Raw genomic sequence first — 19,929 nt, 5'->3', positions numbered from 1 at the left:
ATAGAATAAAACACATAAATAAAATAGGCGATGAACAGTGATTATTACATTTAATAAAAGGCAGAAGCAAACAGAACAGTCTTCCTGGAAAGTTAGATACATGGAGCATAAAATCTGAACGAGGTACATTCATGTTTGCTTAGTAGTTTGTCTGTGGTTTTATGTAAACTAGGGCAATAAAACAATATAACTGTCATCAATAGCAATCTACATTTTACAAGCATAGTGAGGAGGTATAAAATATAACTGATTGACCTCAGAGCAAAACAACATGAGGGCAAAAACAAAACCAAACTAATAAGGTGACATTTAAGTGATACATTTTTATTTAGATATCATTTTGGACCATATAGCCCAATCATCAATATAAACTATAGTCAAGATTATGAACGTGAATGTCAAGAGATGCAAATATTTTAATCAATCATAATAAATTAATTTTACATGGACAAAATAATTTAATAAAAATTGAGCCGTAAACATCTACAATTGTGTGTTTGTGGTGGGATTGCTTTGCCTGTTACTGGCACCACTTTATCTACTAGGTTGAAAAAATAGAATTTTAAAATAAAACCACATCATTTAACATGATGAATTTTCCAAACACAGATTACCTGCATTTGTTTAGATATACTGTATATATAGTATATTCCCTCCATCCATCAAATCAAACTGCCTTTCTCTCACTTATCTTACTCAAACTCACTGCGTGTCCAAACTTCAGATCTCAACATTTAAAAAAGGTTCTGGCAGGTATGGCTGCCCCCAATCAGAATTGCATACAATATGTCTTTATTAAATTTACCAAACCAAATATAATTTTCTACACAGTTTAAAAATTGTGAAGGAAGTTGTCTATCTTGACTTTTCTTTGGTCTTTGATTTACCTGTGTTTTTAACTTGCTGGACCGATGCTGCCATCTAGTGGTTAAAGTAGATGGGTCGAGTGTCAGCTTGCGTTCAGATCTATTAATAGCCGGTGTTAAAGTCGGGTTTGAGCAACAGTCTTGTGACTGAGCTTGAAGAGAACAGGTCGTTTCGTGTGGTGGTTCCATCGTTGTGGTTTTAACTTGAAGAGAAACGCAGCTGAAAACAGGAATGAGAGTTTTTCCTCGACCTCTGATTGGACCCCGGTGACTCACTGCAGTTCCAGTTAAGGGTGAGGAACACCTGTAATCTGCCATTTGTGTAAACAGCACTGCTCAGAGTGTGTGAGGCAACACGTGTTGCTCTAGAGGATTTTATGTATGAAGTTTCAGCTTAAAACTAATATACACCAAGATAATTCTCTTTCCGAACTTGTGGTCTTTTAAAATGCTGGTAAAATATTCATCTCTCTTCACTGATCAGTAAGGAGTCATGTCAAGGAACACATTTCCCTTTACGTCCACGTCGCTGCGCTCTCTGAGACTGGAGCAGGAGTTTCAGGAGTGGGAGGATGCTCGACGAGCGTTGGCCCAGAGGAGGGCCCTGACCCGGGCCCCGCTGCCCAGAGCTCCAAGGCCTCCTCCCAGGCAGCAGCAGCTCCAGGAGGTCCGGGCCCCTCCGCCCCAGGTCCGGTGTAGGGACATGGCCATCCACAACACCTTCATGTTTGGAGACATGAAGGGAGTGTATGCAGTGCTGAAGGACCCAGGGATGGTCAATGCTCTGATGGAGACGGTGCAGGAGGAGATGGTGTGGACCCCAGAGATGGGTGAGACTTCTTTGTAATCATCCTCCGTTAGCATTTTTAATATGTGACATCCTCGCTGTGCTGTCCGTCAGGCATGTGGACGCTGAGCTCCAGGGTGAAACAGACCTCAGCCTTACGTCTGGCTGCCAGCAGAGGACACGCAGGGTGTGTGGAGGAGCTGTTGTTTCGTGGAGCGGAGGTCAACGCCGACCCCGGAGGCAGCACCGCCCTCCATGATGCCTGCATAGGCGGCCACGCTGTCTGCGTCAGGCTGCTGCTGTCTCATGGAGCAGACCCTGAAGGGCTGACTGCAGACGGCAGCACTCCTCTTCACCTCTGCAACTCTGCACAGTCTTTCCAGTGAGTGAAAAAGCAAACTGATCATTTCACAGTACATTAAAAACATAATCTGCTCAAAGTAATGTCAGTATAAGAATATAAGAAGATTCCACTTTTGCTAAAAAATACTTTGAGAATAACACTTCATGATCCACATCATTTTCTAAACTAACATTTGTGAGAAAAGATGTTTCTGTATAGTAGACGTTGACTCATGCACAGTGTGATCAGAAACCTGTGCCCTTTCTTTCAGCTGTGCCAAGTTGCTGTTAGATGGAGGTGCCGAGGTCGACGTGAGGATGAGGGAGTCAAGGCTCACACCTCTGCACGTGGCGGCTCGGCGAGGCCTGGAGGAGCACGTGGAGCTCTTCCTGAGCTACAAGGCAGACGTGTTGGTCACGAACAGAGAGGGGGAGACCCCTCTGAACGCCGCTTGCTCCGGAGCCGAGAGGCCGTCTGAGTCCGGCCGCTACCTCAGAGTAATTCAAATGCTGCTGGACGCAGGGGCCGATCCCAGAACTGCGGGCAGGAAGCAACACACACCCCTGCACAATGCATGCGCCAACTGCTGCTCCAGGATCGTAGACGTCCTCCTGCAGCACGGAGCAAAGGTCGACGTCGAAAACTGTGCAAGATTCACACCTATGGACTGTCTGTTGCAGGTAGCAGAGGAGAGAGGGAAGAAGTCAAATTTTGAAAGATGTATTTCAATATATATTGAGGTCCGGCAGTGGAATGAACACTCTTGTTCTTGTTTCTCAAGGTGGTGGAAGATTACCTGGACCAGCGGCCTGAAGAAGTAGCACGATCACTTCTCAACCACGGAGCCAAGTCCGTTTCACCAAAGGTTCCATTCAACACCCACACTGAGAGAATTTCATGACTCGTACATGTGAATGAAGTGTTAACTAATGCAGAGGTGATAGAAAAGGTGCGAGGGAGAAAGAACGTGTGGAGAAAAAAGGACGAATTCCTTCACATCGACAGATTTGAGTCATGGAACTTTATCTGGAAAAGATTTTACCTCCATGAAACGACCGCATTTTTATGCCCAAAATATATTCAAACTCTCTTGAACCATACTTAAATAAAGCACCCAATATATGTCAAAAGTCATAGAAAACAAACTAAAATACAAGAGAAAATTAAATAGTACAATAATACGTGATTTCTAGCATCCTACAAATTTCAAATAAGGCACAGGGGGAGACTGTGTCCAAGTCTAACATCCACACTGGTTGATGTTCAAATCCTGTTCATTAGTGTTATTGAATCCATTCAAATATGGGGAAAATATCCCTATTTCAAGTTAAAGCTCGGAATTTTTAAATGCTCTTGTGACGAGGACAATTATTGAAATTGTTTAAATGATCAAAGCAACAAAAATGTCTTTTACACGTGATACTGTAACATGTCCTTTTAGATACGTTAGATACGTTTTTCGTCTAAATTGTATTAATTGTTGTTTTCTTTACCCTTGAATGGTCCTTTTATATATAAATACTTTATATTTACATTGGGAGCGGGTCCTCTCTATGGACAACACCATGTTTTTTACAGTCGTCCAAAATGGACAAACTAAACACCTGTTGAGTTTTTACAATGACTGAAGGCTACCATAGGTTCTCTGTCATGTGTGGAAGGTGAGGGAGAGGTGAGGCGTATTCAGCTGCAACATGCAACTTCACCACTAGAGGTCACTAAATTCTACACAGTGAACCTTTAAATTAGCTGAATATCCTGGAAGGGAGACTTTTTCTTACTTGCTCTGTCCTCCCTGCAGATGCTGAAGCAGTGCGTCCTCTCTCCTGCCGTCCTGGAGGTGATGCTGAACTCGTATACGATCGTCCCTCCCTGTCAGTGGATTGACTCCGTGTCTTCTGACATAAATGAGGTGAGTGGAAGCACTTCTTCTCTTACCCTTTATCATGCAGCTCTCGATCATCTCTCTGCTTTTCTTCCTCTCTGCCCTCAGGAGCATCGGCCTTTCTTCGAGCTGGTGCGTCAGCGGAGCGGTCAGCCTCGCTCTCTGCAGCATCTGTGTCGATGTGCTCTACGCCTGCACCTCGGAGCCCGGTGTCACTCTGTAGTCAGTAAACTGGACATCCCCAGTTCGGTGAGGGATTATGTGCTGCTGTGTAACGACGGGAGGCTCTACTGACTTTGTGTTGAACGATCCAACAGGGTGGTGCCCTGACATGTACGGATAAAAACCTGTCTCTGTTATTCTAGCTTTTTTAAACCAACACACATTTTGGCTGTGTTTTTAATGTTACTATTGTTTGGACAGTGTATAATTTGAAAAAGTACAATATTTTTATGTGTAATGTCTGGAAGGAAATACAAGCAACTTTACCACCTCACTGATTATCATTATTTGACATTTCCATTCAATTTATACAGGATTAACCCTAACCCTTTAATACGGGTTGATATAAAAGGTGTTTTAACATTAACTTCTCTATAAAATCAAGTTATACAAGACCTCATCATATATTAGATCGATGGATAGAGAGGTAGATGGTTAGATTGATGGAAGTTTGGGTGGTTGGATGGGTGGATGGATGGATCATGGATGGATGGGTGGATTGATGGAAGTTTGGATGAATGGATTGATGGGTAGATGGATAGATGGGTCTAGAGAGAGAGAGAGAGAGAGAGAGAGATTTAAATACATTTTGATAATAATTCTCGAGTGATATAATAGTTTTTGTGACGACTGAAGGCTACCACAGGTTCTCTCTCATGTTTGGAAGGGGAGGGTGAGGTGAGGGGTGTTCAGCTGCAACATGCAATTCCAACACTAGATATCACAAAATTCTATACACTGAACCTTTAACCTTTTTATATACAGTCTTCTTTTTGCCAAGATTCACATTGTAACACATATTTTTGCTACTGCTGTTTACAATATATAATTCAAATATATTCTAGAAATGATCCAGAATGCACCAGAGCAGGAAAGATCACATATATTATCAGACACGAACGTGTTTATATTTCTACTGTCACACAGAAATCTCTTTGATTTAACTGTAGAGCATCTATATGTTATGAGGAGGAGCGATCGGGACGACCCGTCACCAAAACTAGCGCTCCCTGTGGCCGGCTGACGTCACTCCGCCTCAGTGTTTATTATGTGTTTAAAGCAGCAGCTGCTAACTGGTGTTTAGCTTCGTCCTCAAACATGCGCTGATTTCACAGCAGCCAGGTAAGATCCCAGCATCTCTGCACCGCGATGACCTCAGCTCCCGTCACACTGTTCAGATCGTTTATTCTGTTAATCCTGCGGCGGCGAAACTAACCGAAAACGGCCGAAGGTCGTTTTTCAGCTAGCAGGGAGGGCTAGCTCACAAGCTAACTTAGCTTAGCTGAAATGTTCCGTGGGAAAAGCAGCAGGTCGGAGACAATGGGACAAGTTAGCAGCTCGACGTGTCGGATTTCACATCTGTGTGTTTAACACGGGAGGTGTGAATGTTGGGTTAAAGAAACAAGCAGGCGAGTTGAGCTTACGTTAGCCGGACGTTAAGACTTAGCATCACAGCTACAGGTCCACAGCTGTTGACCAGCCCATTTAGCTGCTGCGGATCTTTACGTAAAGTAACGTTCATGTTGAAAAACGAAGTGAAAGCACGTTACATGCTCACTGTGTGTTTCCAGATGTGTTGTAATAATACAAACATCTGGCTGTGTTTACAGTGTGCAGACACGTTTACAGTGTTTTATTGTTTCGAGGTAAACACATGACGAGAAGCAGGATTGTGTGTAACTAAAGTCCCAGTTTACTTCATCAACACTTCTCTTTGTTTTCTTTCTTTTACAAAAAAAAAAAACAAAAAACAGGAACTTAAGTTTGCATCATCTTTTTTTTTCCTGTCATAATAAAAACCATTGGTGGGACTTATGGATAAAATCTTACATTGAATTACCTATTTTTATTTATGAAGACAGTGCACATTAATCAGTGTTTCTGTAAGTGTGCCAGTGTTAGCTTACTGGCTAATTTAAGATCCATTTGGGTGTTAAAAGAAAATCAAAAAATATATGATTTACCATAGCTGCAATGGCACTGAGTGAAAGTATGTCCTGTAACATGTATTTCTGGTTAGTTGTAGCTTAGTGCTAAAATTTGTTTAATTACTTTGTTGATCAAAAGAAAGTGAATGACATTGTTCTGCTGATCAATTGGTTTTAAGCTTTCGAGCAGAAATGAAAAAAGTTCAGTTCCAGCTTCAGTTCTCAGTTTCTCAAGATGTCGCCTGTGGCTCTAAAATCCTGATTGGCCATTTTACGTTCTTCGAACAGTTTTTGACGAGTGAAAATAATTCATCCAGCAGATGAATCAATCATTAGCTTTATCAAATCATTAGCTGCAGTCCTATCATAACGTCACAACTGGAACAGTCAACCGTGAAACTGCCCATGTGAATGGCATCTGGTAAATCCAGTGAAACAGAAAATGTTATCTAAAAACAAGCATACTGTAAATCCAGTGTTGCCACATTCGTATGTGGTAACACTGGATTTACACAGGTCCTGCTGATCACTGATAAACATGTTCCACAGTGACCCTAATATAACTGGAGATAAAGGAGCAAACACCATGTTGTGAACTAGACTGAAATACTGTCAGATTGAGTTACAGTACATGCAGTGACATTTTTCTGCTCATGTTCCATTGTCTGGTGATTATGATTACGTTTCATATACCCGTCTGGTGTCGTTATTTCCCTCTTATAAATGTTGTTGTTCAGACGAGTGATGTATAAATTAAGTTTATTGTCATAATCCTCGATCTAAATGTTGTTAAAAATTGAAATGAATAGATCTGTTCACTTTATAAATACATTATATATGCACAAATGATGACACATTTAGGATTCTGCTTACACAGCCTTTTTTACAGTTTGTAATTTTGCTAACATGCTAACATAATGTTGCTCTGTTGTCGTGCAGAAAGTGAAGCCCATGTGTCTCTTATGTTTTTGTGTTGACCAGGTTCGGAGGACAGAGATGGCAGTGTGTGCACTGACCATGCTGGACGGGATGGAGGGGGAGGTAACAGCAGCAGGCGGCCTGTTGCTCCTGGTCCTGGCGCTCGTCTTGGCTTGGCTCTCCACCCACGTGGCCGATCGGGGCGACCACATCCTGGGCACCATCCTCACCGTGGGCGCCCACGCCTCGCTGATCGGACTGGGAGCCCACGACAGCTACAGCGGGGGGTCTCCTGGCGCCGACGCCCCCGAACAGCAGGCTCCTCCGCCCTCGCAGGAGAACAAGTCAGATGACGGCGAGTCGGGGGCTGAGAGAGGAGAGGGGGAGGGTGCGGAGGGGGTCAGGACGGATCTGCTGCTGGACATTCAGAGCAAACCACCGCAGGCTGGAGGACACACTTCTGATGAGGAGGAGGATGATGTTTATGAGGAAGAGGAGGATGATGAGGAGCTGGAAGAGGAAAATAAAAGGGTTATGAAGTCTATCTCAGTTTTGACTAGAACCATCTCCCCTGCCCCCACCGCCACTCCTCTTCCTCCTCCTCCTCCTCCTACTATTACTACTACTACCACTTCCATTTCTGTTCGACTGAAGTATTTAAATGACACGGAGGAGGTGGCTGTTCTGGAACCACAGGATACAGTGGGAGTACTGAAAAGGTAATAAAAAAAACTTAAACATCCACAGATAAAGTTCTAACATAAATCTTCAACATGTCATTCAACAGCTCCTCTTTCTCACCTCTTCTCTTCCCCAGTAAATACTTCTCAGGTCGGGAGCATCTAACAAAACTGATCTACCAAGGCCAGCTGCTGCAGGACCCCAAGAAGACTTTGTTATCCCTAAACATTACTCACAACAGCGTGATCCACTGCCACATCTCCCAGGCTCTGCACGAGGCTGATCCAGAGGAGGGGGCCGAGTCCGGGGCGGGAGCCGGAGTCTCGTCCGAAGTCTCTGGGGGATTCAGGGCCGCGGGCGTGGCCATCAGCACCAGCAGCCTGGTGGTTCCCGTGTTCGTAGTGATACTGGCCGTGGTGTGGTACTTCCGCATCAACTACAGGCAGTTCTTCACAGCCCCTGCGACCATCTCCCTCGTGGGGGTCACTGTGTTCTTCAGCTTTCTGATATTTGGGATGCACAGCCGCTAAAACAGCAGAGAGGAAACTGAATGTTTCGATGTAAAAATAAAAATACCCACAGCAAGTGGGTGAGTAGCTGGAGAGATGGGCTAATTATAAAAAAGGCCTTGGTGCAGAAACCACAGCTGAGGAGTGAGTGTATGTGTGGGTGGTTGGGTTAGCCTAAAGATGAGTGATTGTACAATACATGTGGGTAAATAATAATCTGCAGTGAGCGAAGTTCTGTGTAAACTGAACCATAATTTAGCTTCTCTTCAGACACGACGTAGTGGTTAACACTACGTTTTAATCCCCTGGCTTTATCTCGTCTGCTCTTTTACTGTCGTTAGTCCGGTTTCTGTGTTTTAAGATGAAAAAGAAAATCCTAAGTCTTTTGGAACCACTCACTGTTTGTGCTGTGTGTGCCAGTTTGACTCTTTACCATGATTTAGAGTTTATGTGAATGATTTAAAGCTCTGCACAGCTCTGCCTCGACGCTGTGCTGATGACTTCGGATATTTTTTTGTTGCTCAATAATGTAGAAAGACGCTAATTTAAATAATCTCTAGACTTTAAAATAGACACTTTTGGAGAAGATATTGTAAATATATTATGTATTTTCTGTAAATAAAATAAAAAAGATGAAATGAATCAGATGAACCTGCATCTGGCACTTAAAAGATTTGGAGTGGGATGTTCAACCCTCCTGATTATGCTGGACTGCTCTGGCTTCAGTGATGTCTCAGATTAAAGCTTTTCAAACCATCCTGTTTTCCAGTATCCATTTATTGATCTGATGAACTGAGTCTGTGCATCTGCATTTATTTATACAAACATCAGTACGCACGGCAGCAGAGAGAAATAACCTACGAATCATCACATTATGTTCAGATACAACAGTCGACTTATTTGTGCATGGTACAGAAAAATATATCGAAAACCTACAACATTGCATTCTCTTTCATTTGCAATGAAGAGTCACAAGAGAACATCAGCTGCTGCAGCTTCAGTCACAAAGAAGAAGAAAAAAAAAAAAGATCATGCCCACTGTTTATTTTTAGTGCACGTCACAAGACTCCACTGGAAAAGATTCAAAAGCAAGTAATCAACACACGTGCAGATCTTGACAAATGGAGGAACAGGTCGTACAGAAAATAAGTTAAAGTGTATTTTCACATTTGAAAATTGAAAACGATCTAAGAGACTGTACAAAAAGGATTTGGAGTGAGGGAGGTGTCCAATCTTAAGAAAAAACATGAGCTACAGGAGGTCTTGTTTTACACTGGATTATTAACTAACAAAGCAAAACCCTTCTTCGAATGTCATAAAACTAAATATCTAAAGCAGCTGGATGAATAGTAACTGCAGCCTTTGAACAAGTGATGTGAACAGGGAGGGCTGTAACAACCAAAACAAATATTCCTTTTAGAACCTCCGCCAGTGCGTCAATTAGCAGGATTACTCAAAAAGTACTGGATTGATTTCCACGAAACTTGGTGGAAGGATAAGGTATTGGTCAGTGAAGAACTTATTAAATTTAAAATCCAGATCAGGTGGTGGATCCATCATTTTTCTCTTTTCTTTAACATTGTATGAGCCAAGGAGGATTTTATTTAAGTTATTTGATCTAAGATTTTCATTTCTCTTTCTTTAATATTGCAAAACCAGGGTTAAAGTCATTTTTGTGAATTTCTCAAGGAACAATGCAAAGATCTTGATGAAAAACATAAAATTGGTGCAGCTTGATTGAAATGAAGGGGAATTGAGTTATACTCTAGTTGGTTTGTTTGTTAACAGGTATATTCCAAAATTATATACAAAATTACAGGACTGATAACTAAGTGGAGGGATGGGGTCTGGGAAGAGCCCGATAAAGTTTGATGTGGATGCTGATTAAGCGGCAGATACTGTAATTTTTTCCCCACTTTCTTTTTACTATGTTATAAATAATTTAGATCATCCGACCAGTTCCCTCATGTGTAGGGTTGTTGGAGGAGGTATTTGCTGTACTGAGTGCCACTCTGCTTGTTACTGTATTAACTTGGACATGCATCTATTCTGTTCCTCAACACTGACTAACGAGTCGTACCCGTCCAACCCCTCTTGCCAAAATAATTTTTGTACAGTCCCCAAGTTTTACTTTTATTTCTGATTCTACTACAGTAACTACAAAGTCAGGACTTTAAGTTTTGTTGATCCAATTTATAACAAAAACAACTTCATTACGCCATCAAATGTAAAAAGTTGCTCGTACAAGATTTTTTAAAGTGCATCTGACCTCTAAAGCATGTAACACATCTTACACCTTTCAAATCAGACGTTGGTCCGAGACTTACAAGATGGAAACTTGTCAGTCAGAATCGTGAATGACAAGCAGAGCAGCAGCACTGATCTACTGACAAACCGAGGAAAAATAAAACAAGAAGGAAAGAATTATGATTTAAAATACAACTCATATTATACATACATGTACTGTACATGTGCCCTAAAAGCCTACAGGCTCGTCAAATATCACAATCTGCATTTACACACAAATAATGTACACATCACTTAATAGGCAGTGACAAATAAAAACTTCAATATAGTATTGATGTAAACAGAAAAGTTTTTTTTGTTGTGTTTTTTTTAAATGGCACGTACTCTCACAAAAATGTCACATTCTAGGATGCATAGTTTTGTGAAAATATAAATGATTATACACACACACACACACACACACACACACACACACACACACACACACACACACACACACACACACACACACACACACACACACACACACACACACACAGTGCAATACAATGTTAGGATTAAACAGCCACCAATGAGTACTCCAGTATGTCAAGTGTTGAATTAAAGCAGTTAAATACCACGTCTCCTCACGACTGAGTTAAGATGAACACAGAGTTCCAAAAGAAAGGACACGTCAGTAGGTCGTCAACAGTGAGAGAATCTGAAGGTTTCGAAAGCCACAATTAAGACTTCAATTTTTGTACGTTATTGAGGAAAATATATTTTTTTAAATAATTATACGTCAAACTGTAAATAAGTAGGTGGGCCTCTTAAGTCTGCGATCTCTTTTCAGACTTGTCACAGCAGGACACCCACAGGAGTAATTACTAACTTACACTTAAATTTGGAGCAAAATTTTGTTTAGTAGCGGGTGGCCCCTCCCTCACATATTTAACTCTGAGTTGTAAAACATCATGTGTGGATGTTTGCAGCTTATTTTGATTCTATTATTCGGTGTACACACTTGGAACAGGGGTGTTGTTTTGAATGTGTTTTTAGTAATAGAGAAGTTACTTAGGTATTTATTTTTCACACAGCCCCCACCCGTCCTGTTCCCCTGTTGGTTAAAACATTTGTTTGTGTTTAATTATACAAACTTCATAATAAATAACTAATTAATATTAATAAAAAAACAATACTTCCCAATCCCCTCTGATCTCTTTAACTGCAGTCGCACTGATCTGAAACTGCAGATGAATTTTGAGCTAAGCTGTCTAAAACACTTTTGGTGTTATCGTCAGAATCAATTTAAATGAAGTGTAGCCAAACATTTGAATATTTATTTCCATCCACCATTATAATTTGTACCTTTGTGTAGATGACGCGTTTCTGTGTCGGCAGGTGATTGAAAAGCACCCCCCTCCACTCACATAGATCAATGTTGCAATCAGAAGTTGAGTTATTGAGATAAAAGTGCAGGATAACTTTTATGTTGCAATAAGAATTAGGAAATCTGTTTACTTAATTTCTCAGTACCATAGAACCAATAACGTCTGAGCTTATTGATAATTTTCTTTAAGAATCATTCAATCCCAGGTGTTGGTGCATGTGCCGAATGTCAAGTAGCCCTGACTTCCACCTTCGGGCGACAGCAGCTGTCTGTGTTGACAGAACTGTTCAAAAATCCTGAAAAAAGCAAATGTCGACATTGTTGAATTTCCCTGTTTATCGCCAACAGATACTCTGACTGGAGTGTGACACCAAGTGACTGACCCAACTTTAGCAACACTGTGTTCTAAAAACAGAATGAATCTTCAGTTAAATAGAGAAGCCTTACGTGTTAAGGCAACTACTAAGTCATGTTTAATCCCATCTTGTTCAGACGGTTTAATGTAGGAGTCAAGGCAGGGACTGGCCTGACAAACAGGCTGTTGCTAGTTTCAGTCGTCATAAATACTTGAAATAGAAGGTGCTGATAGTTTGGGCCTCTTTTTTTTGGTGGACAAGTTGATATTACTCTGAGAGCTGCTGCTGCTGCTGCTGCAGCCTCCAGTCAGACTTCCTCCTCCACTGTTCAAACCAAGAGACGTCCTCTTCTTCTTTGGCTTCCTCGAGTCTGAATGGTTGGTGCCTGTAAGAGGGACAGAAAATGATCAATCTCGTGTCTCTAAATTTTTGTCAGTAAATGATGTCAAGTGGACTGCGCATTATTTCCTTACTGGCTTTCGATGAGGCAGAGTCGGTGGGTGAGATATCAGGAGAGTCTTCCCACTGCAGGCGGTTCATCAGGGTCTGTCCGTCTTGAAGGTCAAAGTTGTCGCTCTCCACCACTGCGTCTGCATCGGGCAGCAACGACCTGCGACAAGAAACACAAACAATGTCACCAGAGTCCGACTGATATGGATTTTTGGTGCCGGTGTTAGGGAGTCAAAAATGTCAGATACCGACATATCAGCCGATACATGTGTATTTGAAAAAGTTCATGACAGCAAACCCTTATGACAAAGAAATCTAATTGAGGCTTGATATTTAACAGTCATTAATAAAACACAAATACAGCCACATGTATAGAACTTGAATTAAGTAAAGAAACATCATGTAATGTAAGATGTAAACATAAATGTTAATTAACATCTTTTCTAAATTGTTATTATATAAATACAAAATTAAAGTAATATAAGCAAACAAATGTCGATACCAATATATTTGTAATAGGCTCATGTTGATCGATGTATCAATCTGGCTTGAACAGTCTGTTACGCTGGTGCAGACGATATCTAAGTCCAACAGTAAATGCATATACTGTACATTTGAAAAACCAGGGCTTCCCTAAATAAAGTAAAGAAGCAGTAAAGGTCCAGTAAAATTTGTTTCTACAGCAAAACATGACCAGTGTGTATCAAACTTCAGAATAATCAAGTACTATAGAGCTCTATAGGTTAAAGGTCAAGTGTGTAAGATTTAGGTGAAAGGAGCTTTTGGCAGAAACTGAATGTAAAATATTCCTAGTGATGTTTTTACATGGAGGGGGGGGGTCCTCTCTGTCGTTCAAACTGGACAAACTAAAACCCTTTTGAGTTTAAAGTTCACCACAGGTTCTTTTTCATGTTTGGAAGGGGAGGGTGAGATGAGGAGCACTCAGCTGCAACATGCAACTAAAGTTCCAACTTGCAAATGTAAGAATTTGCTGCTTTATTTTTAACTGTTGTTTCAGTTTAAGACGCCTGAAAACTTTAAGATACAGTATTTTTCATATTGTAGACAAACCAGTTAAGAGGGAATAAGATCAGCACACAGATTATGACAACATCCAGTTTTTCTCTCTACTGTGACTCCAATCTTATCATGTACAGATGGAGGTGTATGGCGTGGACTGATTTCTTTTTGTGTTAGGATGTTATTTTGGAACAATCGAAGAACAACATTTATGGCAGAGGAGCTTTAGGAAGATTTGGATTTGTCATCATTTAGATTTTTTATTCAATTAGTTCCTGGTTATCTAATTTACCAGAATCTGATTCTGAGCCTGTTGACTGCTAAATGCACAGCTCAATGATTCTTCTCTGCACAGGTAGTCCAGCTGTTTGTGGCTGAATTGTGCAGATCCCAGTGGTAATGTATGGTCTTTCATTCAGGATACATGGTCACAGAATACTCAGTGCCAGTTTAGCTGCAGCGTACACTTGTTATTTTCAAAACTCCGACCACCAGGCAAGCACATGCACCACGAGGGTTAAAACATCACATTCAATCACTTTTGTAAAGAAACACTCGGGGGGATGGAGGGGTAAGGAGGAGGGGGACGGGGCACACTCACGCGGACGGCCCAAGGAGGAACACCCTGACGGCCCTCCTCTGTTCGTCCGTGTGCTGGGGACATCGCGGAGACCTAGTAGGACACAAGGTGGCATTATACATCCCTGACTGATGGCCTTCAATGCCCGCCACACAGCTTCACGAGTCGGCCCGCCTTTTGCTACAGCAGCACGGAGGGAAGGAAGTAGGCAGATTGGGGACATAGGGAAGAGCGATGACGAGGTGTTATGGGTAGTGAAATGTTAGAGGTTGGTCACTGACAGGGTCCTACGTGGTCTTTATAACAAATTCTGTGGAATTGATGCTTTTTCCAAGACTTTAGGGGACCCATCATGTTGTCCACTTTTATATACAGTCCTTGAGTCCAAACTACCTGACTGTTTTCATTAATACACGTCTTTCACATGCAACCATGACCTTCAGTTTCAGACGGTATTTCAGTGTGGTTTAGTACCAGGATTGTTTTGGATTAAATAACATGAAAAGATGCTGAAGTACCCGAAGTCTGTGCTGGACTATTGCAGATATTAGCTACATAAAAAGCTGTATATGTTTTTTTTCCCGGATTGGAGAGGGTTCATTACTTTATTAATGTGCCAGCAGATTATATATTACCTGGTACACATCTTCTTGGTGTGCTCGGAGATCACCCCACATTGCTGTGGAGACAAACGCTTATTTACTGATCAACGTTTGCAAAAAAATTGAAAACATTTTTATGGATTCATAAAAGTAGCTTACTGTTTTTAAGAGGGATCTGACTTCATCAGGTCCTAATGTTTCATAACTGATGCCAGTGTTGTAGTTATACTAAAAAAACAGATATGAGTATTATTCAAACTGTGCATTGTGTTTACAATGGAAGAAGTTGTGCATTTGAAGGTAACACTTTTTACCTTGTAGGGCTCTGAGGTGAGGCTGCTCCCGAGGTCACCTGGAAAAATGACATGTGTTAACCCTCTGTACGTGCACACTTTAAAACTATTTTTGGTAGTTTCATCTTTATTTATAGGACAGTAAATGGGAAGAGAGAGTTGGGAAGGCACACAGCAAAGGGCCCGGTCAGAACTGAACCCACTGCCACTGCAGGAGGAACCAAGCTGCTAGATCACCTGGTGCTCCACATGCACAATTTAAGGTGTTAAAATGTTGAACTGTAGGTCAATGTATCTGGTGTTGCATGTTATGGAATATTACTCTGCTAAACATTTTTAAAGTGTTGTATTTAGACTGACATATATAAAGAGAAATGATTTTGGTTAGAGTTAGATTGCATTAATTAATTCTGCTCTGCATGTTCAGGTGACAGCAGGAACCAAACCTCTTTACAGGACCAGAAAATAAAAATGTGATACACTCACCATTTTTGTGTTTTAGAGATTTGGATCTTCTGGGAGAATTTTGATTCTGCACATAGAAAAACATTAAGATTGAATTACCTCTTTCTACACATTAAAACATGTATATATTTAAAAAGGGCAAAAGGAATGCAAAAATACCTTATCTGACTTTCTCTTCTTGGCTGTAAAAATTAAATAGGAAGTTTTGTTATTATGAGAAAGAAATCTGGAGTTTTCCTTATTAATTATCTTTCTTCAGATTACATTTAACTTCAGTTATTTCAAGCTGCTTACCTTTTTTTTCTGCCCCATACGACCAGTCATTATCATTAAGGTCATCATTGTCTTCCTGGTCACTCTCTGATTTGTTCATATTATTATTAGTGGCTAGCCTGATGAAGAGCAAAAGAATAACTTCATTAGATCTTCACACATATTTGGAATCAATGCTAAACTATAAGCCCTTTACTGACCGACCTGCGGCTGGCGATTCGACTGCTGTTGCGTCCCATGCCGAGACATTTCTCCAAGTGTGGAGCGAAGCGAGAAGCTGCTATCAGTCTTTTGCAGTTTGGACACTCACACTCTTTGTTCTTCCACTGGTTGTAAACCTGCCCAAATATGTCCACTCCTGGTTGGTCCACAATTTCTACAAGAGAAGAAACAGCAGACTGTAAACAAACACGGCAAAGACAAGCGAGCAGCCTAAGAGAAAAAAAATGACTTAAAGGTTATATCAAGTTTATATACACACAACATTCACTAGATGTCGCACCAGCTCCTGAATCTCTGACCTCAACAAATGCTTTGTGTTCACAGCATAAACTGAATATAAAGATGTACGACATAAATGCTCCCTCAAATACATTTTTCTCAAATATTATTTCTGTCAGTTTAGTTAGTTCTTATCACACTGATTTTTCCAGTAAGTTTGCTTTTATCTAGTTATTTGGTGCTATAGAAATGGGGTGAAACATCATGATTGACAGCTGAGACTGACTCATGATTGGTCGAGCGTAATCATCAAAGGGACCTTGACACAGTGGATCCATCCCCGATCACTACTGTGCAGACTGGCTCCAAATGCACAAGATGGCAGTTTTTGTATCAGGGATATTTGAGCTTCATTTCTGGAAAGCCGTCTTTATATACAGTCTGAAGTTTGCAGCGTAGTGTTGCCTTTACAGTCTTTGCTGGGAAGCCACTAAAAACACATAAGGAAGTACAGCTGAATAAAGTTAGCCTGTGTTAAGGAGGGAACAGGTCAAATGGACTTGGTTGAGTTGACCTGTTTTTTTAGCACTTGGATATTCCATGACCTGGATGTGTAAAGGAGGGTTAAAAACTCCTCAGCTGACATACAGACTGGTAAAACTGATCCTGTTGGTGCTCCTTTCAGAATCTGTGCCTCTGTGTGAGAAGCTTTGCTCTGATAATATCTTTCTTGTTAACTTGTTTCGAGGTTGCCAGAATGAGCGACAGCCTGAAGAAAAAAGCTTCAGGGGCACACTTTTATTATTAACAATTAACAGCTAGTTGGCGTGGGTAGTACACTGTGCATATCTGAGCGGTGCTGTGTGAAGCCCATAGACTCATAAGAATGAGCCGTTTCTTTTTTAACTGTTGTGACAGTGATTGTCTGTGACAGACGTTTCAGTACGAAAAAGCAAAAATGAATGTGTCTACTCAGGTGTCATATTATGCTCACTGCCATTCGCAGTTGGCACCATCTACTCTTATGATCATTGGGAGGGAGGGAGTACGACTTCATTTTAAGGATGCCTTTACTCCACAGTATCTTATACACAAAAAAATGTCATGGGCTAATACATTAAGTTTTAAAATTCTTAAATACATACAACGTTTGAATACGTGGCACTAACCAAACTCCTTCATGCTCTCTTGGTCTGTTTCATCCATGAAGAAGTAGCCCTGTTTCACAGCACGATGTACTTCAAAACACAGGCCCAAACAAGCATCTTCCACCAGCTCAGAGTAGATGTCATGGACCAAGGCCTACAACATGAATATATCGTTAGACATTTGACATCAATACAAACATCATGATGGATTAAAAAAACGTAAAAAGCGTGATGTTTTAAAGAAAGAATGACAAAATCACATCTAATTGTAAACATGGTTGTCTGAAGGGGACTGTGAAGGTTTTGGAGTGGTTCTAAAGAAACCTTCAAATATTGCTGTATTGCATGTTACTTGACATGAGGAAAAAAGAAGATATACACTATGAGGACACATGCCAGAACTAGCTTTCATTAATGATTAATGTATTTATTGTGCTTTTTTACTTGCAATTGAAATCTTGCAAACACATGAATCTGACAGGACATGTTCTAAACTTTATGCACAGATTTCTTAACCCAGACCCTACATACTTACACAGTAGACTGTCTGACTCCCTAACTCAATATATCCTGTTTGTTTCTGTAACAGGTAATCTGTGTGAAGTTGTTTAAAAGACGCAATTAAGAAAGCTGCCAGCGACAGACACACACTATCATCAGTGCCTCACCTCCAGCTTGGTGTTGTCTGGGCCTGACAGGGGCATATCCTCCATTTTCATTTGAAAATCTGTGTTGGAAATCTTGATAGCAAGGTAATAAGATGCTGACCTGTGGATTTAGAACATAGAAAACAAACTTACAAGTCATGATATGGTCAAAGATACATATACCAAAATCTATTGTCAAGGACCCAGTTGATGAAAACTTGATTGGAGAATACTTACTTTAAAAATGGCTATCAATGTTTGTGGATCTGCCTTCATTCTGTTGAACAGAGAAAATAATTGTCAGATATTGGGCCTTGAGCTGGTTTATGAGTCTACTACTTATTTTCTTGATTTGTCAATTGATTGTAATCAATAAATTGTACGCAAATATCACAAAATCAAAATCCCCAAGTTCTCAAAGCTCCAGCCGAGTTCAAAACTCAAGTACACAGAGAGAACATATTCGAGCTAAAGTCATGTTGGGAATATCTTCCTAACAAAAATGATTGATGGATTGTCAATATTGTAGCAGATCAATCTATTAAACTGCAGTGAATTTAGTTACTTTTCACATGACAGGTGAGTTATTGAAAATTCTTTAAAATATTAGCAGTCATTTAAAATATGAAAACCACTTCATTCTACCAGAGAGTTGTGTGTCCTCTTGTCTTGGGAAGTAAGTTAACTTGGCATTTGTTTAAAGTCAGTTGGTCACATGACCTGGTAGCTACCCAAACAATCTCTTAAATGTAATATGTAAGAATCCCTAATATCATATAAAACGAGTGGATATGTAATAATACAATTCAGCTTTGGTTTGGAGTCAGTGGGCCCCATATTTAAATATTCATATAAAATATCAGAAGTTCTAAAATCAAATAAAAAAGGGGTGTGCCCTGTTTGTGTAGTGCAGCAATAACATCTGGTATGATTTGGAGTCAGTGGGTCACGTGACACGGAGGCCATTAAAATCTGCATTTAATTACATCATTGATTCCACCTCGAACCAACTTCAGAGCGATCAGGATCAATCATGGCAGGAGACAGAACCGCTCAATGCGTCAGGTGTGATCTGGGATAACATGCGTACTTATTTACACGATACAAACACAGCGAACAAGCTAGCCCACGATTTACAAATGACAAATACAGTGTGTGAACTGTAGCACGAGCTAACCTTAATAGAAGAGCATGTAATGCAGATAACGTTGGTGTCAGTTTGTTAGCACTCTGCTTACTTTATGGTTAGAGCATTTGCTAGCTAGCCAAGCTAGTCCACTACTTTGATGTGAAGGAAACGATCGTGTGGAGAAAAAACACAGGTGAAATGTAGTAAGAGTAGAGATGTTGTATTTTCCCTTTCACTCCGAACCCCAGTTTCCTCTTACCCTGGAAACTCAGCCTGAAGCAGGCAGTTTCAGTGAGGCAGACAACAAGACCGAGGCACTCACACAAAACACGCCGACACGACGCTGCTGTTCAGCTGCAGCCATCTTCATGTGCCCCGTCAAATTAAAATGTCAGTCAGATACAAAGGCTGTTGTCGCAGGTGACGGTTAAAATGACGGTAAAAAGCCGCCTGGCGAAGAAGAGGAGGAGGAGGAAGAGGAGGAGGAGGAAGAGGAGGAGGCCACCGGAGCGGAAACAAACACCAACGCACAACCACCAGCTTCCGGTTTGTTTTAGAAATAAAAGCCTCGCATTCGAGCGGAAGGTCTGTCAGTGAGGGGAAGTACGTAAATGTACCAACATAAAAGCCCTGACCCTGAATCCTGCATTGAAAATGATACTGCAGAAAAATATTACTTGTGTAAAGCATGCAAGTAAAAGTACTAATAAATACCTGAATTCAAAAGATTACTTTAGTAAAAGCATGTAAGTGAAAGTACCAATAAAATC

General features: G+C 40.8%; 3 protein-coding genes and 1 long non-coding RNA gene across 7 annotated transcripts; 2 read left to right on the top strand and 2 right to left on the bottom strand.

Annotated features, from left to right (window-relative positions):
• Positions 1–33: 33 nt before the first annotated feature.
• LOC138407806 (uncharacterized) lies at positions 34–5,614 on the bottom strand. The gene is made up of 2 exons (XR_011241129.1): positions 5,528–5,614; positions 34–4,651 (listed from the first exon to the last, which is right to left on the bottom strand). It is a non-coding gene; the product is annotated as an uncharacterized lncRNA (long non-coding RNA).
• On the top strand, positions 855–4,377 carry asb16 (ankyrin repeat and SOCS box containing 16). Its single transcript, XM_020094431.2, has 7 exons — positions 855–1,159; positions 1,355–1,696; positions 1,768–2,035; positions 2,268–2,676; positions 2,778–2,861; positions 3,798–3,908; positions 3,990–4,377. Exons 2-7 carry the CDS (start codon positions 1,360–1,362, stop codon positions 4,173–4,175), a joined length of 1,395 nt encoding a protein of 464 aa, XP_019949990.2. The 5' UTR covers positions 855–1,159; positions 1,355–1,359; the 3' UTR covers positions 4,176–4,377.
• On the top strand, positions 5,088–8,895 carry tmub2 (transmembrane and ubiquitin-like domain containing 2). The gene is made up of 3 exons (XM_020094636.2): positions 5,088–5,225; positions 7,013–7,668; positions 7,767–8,895. The coding sequence occupies exons 2-3, from the start codon at positions 7,028–7,030 to the stop codon at positions 8,158–8,160; spliced, it is 1,035 nt and encodes a 344-aa protein (XP_019950195.1). The 5' UTR covers positions 5,088–5,225; positions 7,013–7,027; the 3' UTR covers positions 8,161–8,895.
• Positions 8,896–10,259: 1,364 nt separating this feature from the next.
• Positions 10,260–19,716, bottom strand: atxn7l3a (ataxin 7 like 3a). 4 transcript variants are annotated; one of them, XM_020094633.2, is made up of 15 exons: positions 19,482–19,716; positions 18,268–18,307; positions 18,052–18,151; positions 17,405–17,537; positions 15,999–16,170; positions 15,816–15,913; positions 15,681–15,703; positions 15,543–15,588; positions 15,078–15,115; positions 14,923–14,991; positions 14,797–14,840; positions 14,183–14,254; positions 12,585–12,721; positions 12,383–12,496; positions 10,260–10,525 (listed from the first exon to the last, which is right to left on the bottom strand). In XM_020094633.2, the coding sequence occupies exons 3-15, from the start codon at positions 18,100–18,102 to the stop codon at positions 10,485–10,487; spliced, it is 1,038 nt and encodes a 345-aa protein (XP_019950192.1). In that variant the 5' UTR covers positions 18,103–18,151; positions 18,268–18,307; positions 19,482–19,716; the 3' UTR covers positions 10,260–10,484. The 4 variants fall into 4 exon arrangements, with proteins under 4 accessions (XP_019950192.1, XP_019950189.1, XP_019950190.1 ...); XM_020094630.2 differs by lacking the exon at positions 10,260–10,525 and having other exon boundaries at positions 10,558–12,496; XM_020094631.2 differs by lacking the exon at positions 10,260–10,525 and having other exon boundaries at positions 10,558–12,496; positions 19,419–19,706.
• Positions 19,717–19,929: the final 213 nt, after the last annotated feature.

Source organism: Paralichthys olivaceus, chromosome 5 (genome assembly GCF_024713975.1).
Source record: "Paralichthys olivaceus isolate ysfri-2021 chromosome 5, ASM2471397v2, whole genome shotgun sequence".
NCBI lineage: Eukaryota > Metazoa > Chordata > Actinopteri > Pleuronectiformes > Paralichthyidae > Paralichthys > Paralichthys olivaceus.
The sequence above is the reverse complement of the archived record's forward strand: the minus strand, read 5'-3'. Positions and strand labels throughout refer to the sequence as shown.